Source organism: Eleutherodactylus coqui, chromosome 4, assembly GCF_035609145.1.
Source record: "Eleutherodactylus coqui strain aEleCoq1 chromosome 4, aEleCoq1.hap1, whole genome shotgun sequence".
NCBI classification, from domain to species: domain Eukaryota; kingdom Metazoa; phylum Chordata; class Amphibia; order Anura; family Eleutherodactylidae; genus Eleutherodactylus; species Eleutherodactylus coqui.
This window is the reverse complement of record NC_089840.1, coordinates 240,043,002-240,053,401: the sequence shown is the minus strand read 5'-3', so window position 1 is coordinate 240,053,401 and position 10,400 is coordinate 240,043,002. Positions and strand designations below refer to the sequence as shown.

The window sequence follows — 10,400 nt, the reverse complement described above, 5'->3', positions numbered from 1 at the left end:
AAGAGAGCAAAAACAACCCTAAACTATTCTTCTACTATATTAACAGTAAAAGGATTTTCACTGAGAGCACTGGCCCTTTAACAAATAATACAGGAGAGATCATAGAAGACGATTGGGGAAGGCAAATCTATTAAATAGTTTCTTTTCAAGTATATTCATGAACGAAAATGAAATGTCACACGAGATGCAGGGGAATAAAAATAACCCCCCGCAAAATATCACATACCTAACACAGGAGGAAGTGCAGAACTGGTTAAAGAGGATTAAATTCGATAAATCGCTGGGCCCAGATGGAATACACCCAAGGGTTCTAAGGGAACTGAGTGATGTGATAGCTAGGCTGCTATTTCTAATATTTATGGATACTATCAAGACCGGGGTTGTACCACTGGATTGGCACATTGCTAATGTAGTTCAAATATACAATACGGGGTCCGAAAGAGAGCCTGGTAACTACAAGCCGGTAAGTCTTACTTCAATAAATGGAAAAATATTTGTGGGGCTTCTGAGAGATGCCTCAAGGAGAACAACGGAATAACTCCTCATCAGTATGGGTTTATGAGGGGTCGATCATCTCAGACCAATCTGATCAGCTTCTACGATGAAGTAAACTCTAGGCTGGACCTGGGAGAGTCTATTGATCTCGTATATCTGGATTTCTCTAAAGCATTTGACACTGTGCCACATAATAAGTTGATATATAAAATGGGGCACCTCGGACTGGGCAAAAACGTGTGTATCTGGGTAAAGAACTGGCTCAGAGATGGAAAGCAGAAGGTGGTAATAAATGGTTCGAACTCTGATTGGGCCACTGTCGCCAGTGGGGTGCCACAGGGTTCAGTATTAGGCCCCATTCTGTTCAACTTATTTATCAACGACCTGATAGAGGGACTGCACAGTAAAATATTAATATTTGCAGATGTACAAAATTATACAAGACAATTAATACAACGGAGGACAATGTACGGCTACAAATGGACCTGGATAAGTTGGGGGCTTGGAGAGAAAGATTGCAAATGAAGTTCAATATTCATAAATGTAAGGTAATGCACATTGGAAGGAGGAACGGATGTCAGCAATATACGCTAACTAGAGAAAAGTGATATGGAAAAAGACCTGGAGGTACTAGTGGCCTGCAGATTTAACCAGAGCAATCAATGCCAGTCAGCTGCTGCAAAAGCAAATAAAGTCTTGGGGTGGATTAGAAGAGGTATAGGGGCAAGGGACGAGAAAATTATTCGTCCACTATATAAGGCACTTGTCCGGCCCCACATGGAATACCGTGTATAGTTCTGCACACCGGTGCTCAGGAAAGATGTAGCAGTGCTTGAGGGGGTCAAAAGAAGGGCAACTTAACTAATACATGGAATGAGGGAACTGGAATACCCAGAGAATTTATCAAAATTGGGATTATTTACCTTGGAAAAAGACGGCTAAGGGGTGATCAAATAACTATGTATAAATACATGAAGGGACAATACAAGGATCTCTGCGATTATCTGTTTATACCCAGGACTGCGTCTGTAACAAGAGGGAATCTGCTACATCTAGAAGAAAGCAAGCTTCATCACCAACACAGAAGGGGGTTCTTTACTGTAAGGGCTCCCACCCACTGGCGATTTTTTTTCCTTTGCATTTTGCGTTTTTTCTCAAGAGCAATTAGAATTGAATGTGTTCCTGTCCACTTGCGTTTTTTTTTTTCGGTCCGTTGCAATTTTTAACATAGGAACTGTCAGTTGCATATGTGTCCTTATTTTTCTCTTAATGCACCCATGAATGTCAATGGAAATTAACGGAAAAGGCGTGAAAAAGCTGTGAAAATGCCGCGAAAAACGCACGGAAAACGCGCCAAAAAGGCGCGGAAAACGCTGCGTTTTTCACGCACGAAAATCGCAAACGCCAGTGGGTGGGCGCCCAAAGAGCAGTGAGACTGTGGAACTCTCTGCCTGAGAATGTGGTGATGGTAAAATCCATAGATGAGTTTAAGAGGGGACTAGATGTCTTTCTAGAGCGCTATGATATTACAGGATATAGACATTAAGTGACCAGTGGGTTGTTGATACGGCTCTCACAGACAGGTAGGAACTATCAGAGGTTGAACCAGGGATTATTCTGACTGCTATTCTGTAGTCGGGAAGGAATTTTTCCCCCGAATGGGCTAATTGGCTTTTGCCTTCCTCTTGGGGGTTTTGCCTTCCTGTGGATCAACAAGGAGGCTGAAACAGGCTGAACTAGATGGACATTGTCTTCATCCAGCCTAATATACTATGTTACTATGTAAAACAGTTAGTTCATTGTCTATCAGTGTAGAAAAATTGGCTTTTCATAGCCAAGATGGGAAAACCCAAAAGCGCTGTTCTGATGATGTGCCAGAAAAAGCCAAACACTTTGCACTGCACTCTTTCAATAGCTTTCATTAAAAGGAATGGTAGCTACAGAAATAGCATAGCACAGAGTGCTACGTTGTTTCTGAAACTCCCCAAGTTACGAAAACAGTTAACGTGCTTTGCTATGCTGTTTCCATAGCTCCCATTTACTTCAAGAAGAGCTACAGAAAGAGCGCAGCGCTAAGCACTCAACTCTTATTGTAGGCTCTGACTAGGTGGCCGGTAGCCATGGCATTGGTTTTCTATCTCAACTATGAAAAGCCAACATGGGAATACCCTTTTAAGGTCCACTTGAAGGACTTAAAAACTGTATAAAGAAATAAACTTTAAATCAGGAAAAAATTGCTTGGTCATTAAGGCGTAAAATGGGTCAGTCACTAGGGGGTTCAAGGTTTTTATAATGCAAAATTTATGACTAGAAACTAGTGATAACCTTTTACTTTTTCCTTTACAGAAATCTACTTAGCCTTCTAAATGCTTCTTTAAACTGCTTATTCTTTATGGTATAAATAAGGGGGTTCAGTATTGGGATCAGTATAATGTACAAAAGGGAAAAAAGTGTGTCCTGCACTGGGGCATAAGTTGTTGTGGGTCTAACATGCAAAGAGAGGGAAGTCCCATAAAATATAACAACAGATGTCAGGTGGGAAGCACAGGTAAAGAAGGCTTTCCTTCTCCCATCTGCAGACTGAATATTCAAAATGGTGTTGATAATAAATACATAGGACAATAATGTCAGTGTGAAAGCACTCAGTCCTACAATTGCTCCCAATATGTATGTTGCAATCTCTACATGAATAGTATCATTGCATGAAAGCTTTAACAAAGGAGAAATGTCACAGAAGAAATGACTGATCCGGTGGGATGAACAAAATGACAAGTTGGCTATGAAAACTGTATGTAAAACTGGTTCCAGAGCAGCAGCAGTCCACACTCCTACTAAGAGCGAAAAGCAATGTTTCATACTCATAAACAGGGCATAATGAAGGGGATGACTGATGGCCACATAACGGTCGTAAGCCATGACTGCAAGAAGGAAGAATTCAGTGCAAGTAAAGTAGATGAAGAAATACAATTGAGCCATACACCCATTAAAAGTTATGGTCTTCTGTTGAGTAAAGAGCATGGAGAGGAGCTTCGGCAAGATATCTGAGGTGGATAAAATGTCCACAATGGATAGACTGGCCAAGAAAATATACATTGGAGTGTGCAGATGGGAGTCCAAAGTAATGCATACAAACACTGTTATATTCCCAAATACGATGCTAAGATAAATGATTAGAAATATTACAAAGAGATGTATCTGATATTGAGAGATGTCCGGAAAACATTCAACTGTAAATTCTATCACGTTGGATTGACTCTTCACACTCAAATTAAATAGCATTCTACTGGTTTTAGTTTTGAAAAATAATATTTCAAGCCAATAAAGTAAGAGAGCTTAGAATGATGCAGCAGATCCTAAGATATGAAAAACCTGCCAGAAAAACTTGATTGTTACTCGGGAGTTTATTCATAAAATCTTACTTACAGTATAAATATTCTTTTAGCAGCACTATTACAATTACTATATATATAATTCCCAGTCACGCATGCAAGGGATCATCTCAGCATGTGTGACTGACTGGGAAGTATGAAACTTCTATAGCACAGATAACACTGCTATTCTGATGACCTCCTAAAACTAATTCAGGGACCATGAAACCTTCAATAGTGGACTATTTAAGTATGTTTTTACTTCTCTATTCATCCTATTGTAGTATCCTTTTAAGTGTAAATTAATCCCACCCATGTCTGCTTTGTCATAAGTATGTGTATATATGTTCATGCCTCTTTGAATCTGTTTCATTATGCCTGAGGAAGAATCCTGAGATGTTGGAAAGCTCACTATAAAATCATGTATTTTTGTTAGCCATTAAAAGGTATCATATTTACAAGATTACTTGGCTTTTCTTGCTGGGAACAATCACATTTTGCTCTACTGGCTAACACCGTACCAAAGTCTTTCCATTATATATATATATATATATATATATATATATATATATATAAACCCTTGTATACAACAACCACAGCCTAATGATGCTCATTAGAGATGAGCGAGCACGCTCGTTTAAGGCTGATGCTCAATCGAGCATCGGTATTGTCGAGTAACTGATTGCTCGACCGAGCACCATGCGGGGGAGGGGGGGTGAGGGGGGGAGAATGAGAGAGATCTCCTCCCGCTGCCCCCTGCTGCCCCCCCCCCCTCCGCATGGTGCTCGGTCGAGTAATTAGTTGATGCTGATGCTTGATTGAGCATCAGCCTTAAACAAGTGTGCTCGCTCATCTCTAGTGCCCATACATATTAAACTAAAGTTGATAAAACTGGACAATTTCAACCAAAACAATTATTTATCAGCTGAAAGTCATCAGCAAACAATTGTTTCGTCCACAAACTGTCCATTCACCTGGTGATGATCCATTTATTCAATGGTTTCTTCAGTTATCAACTTACTTCTATGTAATACGTAAGGCCATCATGAGTTGCAATAGGAAATCCCTCATTGGAGTTGGCTAGACTTCTTGGTTTTCAGCTCTTAAAGCCCCATTTAGATGGGACAAATGTCGGGCAAGCGATGCCCAACACTCGTTCTTGTACATACTCGCTCCCGTACTGCTACACAGGAGCTAGTATCGCTGGATCACAGTGGGGAGGCCGGAGGAGATGCAGCATAAATGATGGACGATATCCTGATTGCTCATCACTCAGTGTAAATAGCAGCAGTTCAGTTCTGAACGGCCGCTATGTTAAGTCAATAGGGAAGGAGGGGCGGGGGAGAGCAAGGAGAGAAATCTCCTGAAGCCGCCCACTCCCTCTGCTGGCCGCTCTGTGAGCGAGCCAGCTCTACTTGCTCCCATGCAACAGCACGGGAGCGAGGACACTCAGGGAGGATTGTCGGGCATCGTTTCCTTTAAAGCACTTCCCATCTTGACATTGCTAATTAGATTTTTCAAAGCTTACAGGCCAGTGGTATGGCATACAAGGGATCATCTCAGCACACAGACCCAATACAATCAATGAAATTATTTAAACATTTTTTTTAACCCAGATCAATGGTCCATGTGAAAAGTTCACAGTATGTACTATTCTGATCCAATTTCTCATGACAGCCACCCATTCTCCATATGTGCACAAAAAAGTACACATGGATCACATCTGTGTGCTTCATTTACCATGGATCGTTGCTAAGCAATGCTAGAAAAAATTGACCCTACTTCTGCTTTTTTGTCTATAAGGTTGGCACATAGACTTATGCACGGTTTGCAATTTGCCCTTTTTTAGTCCAAAATCAGTCATGCTCACCTGCATAAGGCCTTAATAGCGGTTTTTATTCCAGTATACTTAAACTATCCATGTATTGGATTTAATTGGTTAGGTCACCATATATTGCATTTATCCTACAGAAGTTTAGACCCATCAGAATCAGCCTGAGATATCCCCTTTAGATATCGGCAGTACCCTCATTTATCTTCACAGCTCACATTCAACTTTGAGCTAAACAGTAAAGTTCTATTATGCTTAGGAAAATGCAGCATAACAATTACACTTTTTTAATATCAGATTGCCAGGCATCCACAGTAACTATCCTGCCTCAAATTACTCATGTCACATTAGTTTTGAGGTTTAGTCCCCCAACACACTTGCCGTGTTCCTGAGCTGTATCTGAGGGGCTTGAATGCAATTTGCATGGGTACTTGACCATGTGCTATTCAATACACAGACTGCCTGCACATTGTCATGCATTTGCATGTCCTAATTCTCGTCCATGATGTAGTCAAGAATAGGACATGTGATGAGTTTTTTCACACAGTCTGTCTCCATGAAAAAAGTTGGTATTGTGTGCTGCCTCACTAAATATTATGGGTCTGTATCCTGTCCGTGTGTCATCCGTTTTTTTATGTCCCACACACAGATTAAAAAAACCTAGTGTGTTTGAGGCCTGAAGGGAACCCGTAAGCTTCCCTTAGTTGCCCGAACTGCAAGCAGCAGGGTATAGTGATGGAGACTATATGGATGGACACTATCACTCATACCAAATAGTTTAGTGGTTTTGCAAATCTTACTTTTAAAACTATGCAGGGCTGGACTGCACTGGCCCTTTAACAAGTAATACAGGAGAGATCATAGAAGACGATGGGGGAAGGCAAATCTATTAAATAGTTTCTTTTCAAGTATATTCATGAACGAAAATGAAATGTGACACGAGATGCAGGGGAAATGCAGAACTGGAGGAAATGCAGAACTGGTTAAAGAAAATTAAATTCGATAAATCGCTGGGCCCAGATGGAATACACGCAAGGGTTCTAAGGGAACTAAGTGATGTGATAGCTTGGCTGCTATTTCTAATATTTATGGATACTATCAAGACCGGGGTTGTACCACTGGATTGACACATTGCCAATGTAGTTCAAATATACAATACGGGGTCTGAAAGAGAGCCTGGTAACTACAGGCCGGTAAGTCTTACTTCAATAACTGGAAAAATATTTGAGGTGCTTCTGAGAGATGCCATCCTAGAATACCTCAAGAAGAACAAATAACTGCTCATCAGCATGGGTTTATGAGGGATCGATCATGTCAGACCAATCTGATCAGCTTCTACGATGAAATAAGCTCTAGGTTGGACCTGGGAGAGTCTATTGATCTCGTGTATCTGGATTGCTCTAAAGCATTTGACACTGTGCCGTATAATAGGTTGATATATAAAATGGGGCACCTCGGACTGGGCAAAAATGTGTGGGTAAAGAACTGGCTCAGAGATAGAAAGCAGAAGGTGGTAATAAATGGTTCGAACTCTGATTGGGCCACCGTCACCAGTGGGGTGCTACAGGGTTCAGTATTAGGCCCCATTCTGTTCAACATATTTATCAACAACCTGATAGAGGGACTGCACAGTAAAATATCAATATTTGCAGATGTACAAAATTATACAAGACAATTAATACAACAAAGGACAATGTACGGCTACAAATTGACCTGGATAAGTTTTGGGCTTGGACAGAAAGATTGCAAATGAAGTTCAATATTGATAAATGTAAGGTAATGCACATTGCAAGGAGGAACGGATGTCAGCAATATACGCTAAATAGGGAAAAGTGATATGGAAAAAGACCTGGGGGTACTAGTGGACTGCAGATTTAACCAGAGCAATCAATGCCAGTCAGCTGCTGCAAAAGCAAATGATGAGTTTTTTCACACAGTCCATGTCTCCATGAAAAAAGTTGCTATTGTGTGCTGCCTCACTAAATATTACGGGTCTGTATCCTGTCCGTGTGTCATCCGATTTTTTTATGTCCCACACACAGATTTTAAAAAAACCTAGTGCGTTTGAGGCCTGAAGGGAACCCATAAGTTTCCCTTAGCTGCCCGAACTGCAAGCAGCAGGGTATAGTGATGGAGACTATATGGATGTGGACACTATCACTCATACCGATTAGTTTAGTGGTTTTGCAAATCTTACTTTTGAAACTATGCAGGGCTGGACTGCAGATTAGCCTAATGAAATTCTTGTACATTCATATATATGCTCCCTGCCCTGCTTCTCCCTCCAGTTGCTAAATGTAGGTCTCTCCGCATACACAGAAGCATCTGGAGAGAGGAGGTATTCAGTAAGTGTATATATATATAAAATGGAAAAAAAAAAAAAAAAAAAATATATATATATATATATATATATATATATATATATATATATATATATATATATATATATATATATACCGGTATATGTATGAATGTGCATAAGGGTTATTCTTTCTATAATGCAGTTCACCAATATCCTCCCCATACCTATTCCTCATGTTTTTCTAAACCTCTGCTTACTTGGGAACTCGTACAATTTTTGGTTATAAAAAAATATATACCGGTATATTTATTTGCCAAAAGCAGAACACCCCTTTATGGCTGGTACTGTATACTTACATATGTACATTTTTCTTGTTAAAACGTTTTGATAAATGCAGCCTTATGTATGTATTTATTTAGTTAATTAGCATTTTTATTAATGTTGCATTGTTTTGTGAACTGTAATTGCACAGCAATTTATTTAGTAGTTTTGACTAAAAATTATACACAGCTTAACTATTTTGATACCACAATGAGTTGTGTCAAATAACAATCTCAGATCTAAAACAAATAAAGTTTAGTACGGTGTTTGCCAGTAGAGCAAAATGTGATTATTCTCAGTAAGAGAAACCAAGTGATCTTGTTGATATGATACCTTTTAATGGCTAACAAAAATACATGATGTTATAGGAAGCCTTTAAACCTACGCAGAACCCTATAATATCATGTTAGCCATCATATACAAGATTACTCGGTTTCTCTTACTGAGCACAATCACAAATCTCAGATCTGTCACATCTATGAGATTGTATTATATTTACAGTATATGACATCTATTTGGTCTTTCACAGATAGATGTAGATAGGGCAGCATTACATATGGTAGAAATTTGGCAGAAAATGAGAATACTTACTTGAATTAGTTAGACATTCCCACAGTCTTATATTTTATGCATACCTTGGTTGGCAAATTGCAAGGTCGCTTGTTAGAGCGGTTGGTAGAAGGCTGTGTGAAGATTAGGCAGTACTTATACTAAAGCTTCACAGCCACAATCTTCAGGGAATATAATAATGATGCAAAATATTTCTAGTAACAAGCCACAATTCACAGAACAGCAAACTTGCAAACTTAAGAAGCTTAATAGAGATAAGCGAGCACCAAAACTTTTCGCGATGCTCGAGGGTTCGTTTCGAGTAACGAACCCCATTGAAGTCAATGGGCGACCCGAGCATTTTTGTATATCGCCGATGCTCGCTAAGGTTTTCATTTGTGAAAATCTGGGAAATTCAAGAAAGTGATGGGAACGACACAGAAACGGATAGGGCAGGCAAGGGGCTACATGTTGGGCTGCATCTCAAGTTCCCAGGTCCCACTATTAAGCCACAATAGCGGCAAGAGTGCCCCCCCCCCAACAATTTTTACTTCTGAAAAACCCTCATTAGCAAGGCACACCTTAGCTAAGCACCACACTACCTCCAACATAGCACAATCACTGCCTGCATGACACTCCGCTGCCACTTCTCCTGGGTAACATGCTGCCCAACCACCCCACACGACCCAGCGTCTGCTGCACACACAAAAGTGTCACTGCGCTCCCTACAGCTGCCACCATGCCACACGCTCACTTCATAGCCACACCACCCTCATGTCAATTTATAATTGCCTCTGTGATGAGGAGGAACCGGAGGCACACACTGCAGAGGGTTGGCAGGGCCAGTGCAGCCAGAAAAAATTATGCGCAAGGCTGGGTATTAATGAGCGACTACTACCCCCAGCAGACACGCAGTAAACTGAAGACTGTCACAGGCAGCCCGAATATAGTATTTTTTTCCAATTTTTGGGAAAAAGCCCACTGCCTATATAGCCAGTATATCTCTTTCCCTGTACCACTTTCCGTGCCTCACCAGTACTGCCCCTATACTATGTAAAATGACTGCAGACTGAGGACGCTATGGTCTGCACGCCCGATATACAAAAAAAAAAAAATTTGCAAAACTGCTAAAAGCAGCCTCAACAGTACTGCACACGGTCAGATGTGGCCCTAAGAAGGACCGTTGGGTTTCTTGAAGATGAAGATAACAGCCTAACACTCTCCCTATAGCAGCTATAGCAAGACAGCACTTTCCCTAATGTCTCTCAGCGTGCATCTGTGGCGAGCCACGGCCTGCCCCAGTTTCTGTACTCGGGTGTCACCTGATCTCCTCAGCCACTCACTGCAGGGGGGTGGGATAGGGCTGGAACTTCACAGGAGGAAGTTGTAATGCCTTCCCTGTGTTTCTATTGGCCAGAAAACGGCGCAAAATTTTCTGGGAAGAAAATGGAAGTGACTCGAACACTGCGTGGTGCTCGTCTCGAGTAACGAGCATCTCGAACACCCTAATACTCGAACGAGTACGCTCGCTCAT

The 10,400-nt window shown here is 40.9% G+C and overlaps 1 protein-coding gene across 1 annotated transcript; it reads right to left on the bottom strand.

The window, feature by feature from the left end:
* Positions 1 to 2,835: 2,835 nt before the first annotated feature.
* Positions 2,836 to 3,774, bottom strand: LOC136626644 (olfactory receptor 1G1-like). The gene has a single exon (XM_066601664.1). The coding sequence runs from the start codon at positions 3,772 to 3,774 to the stop codon at positions 2,836 to 2,838; it is 939 nt and encodes a 312-aa protein (XP_066457761.1).
* Between the last annotated feature and the right edge of the window lie 6,626 nt (positions 3,775 to 10,400).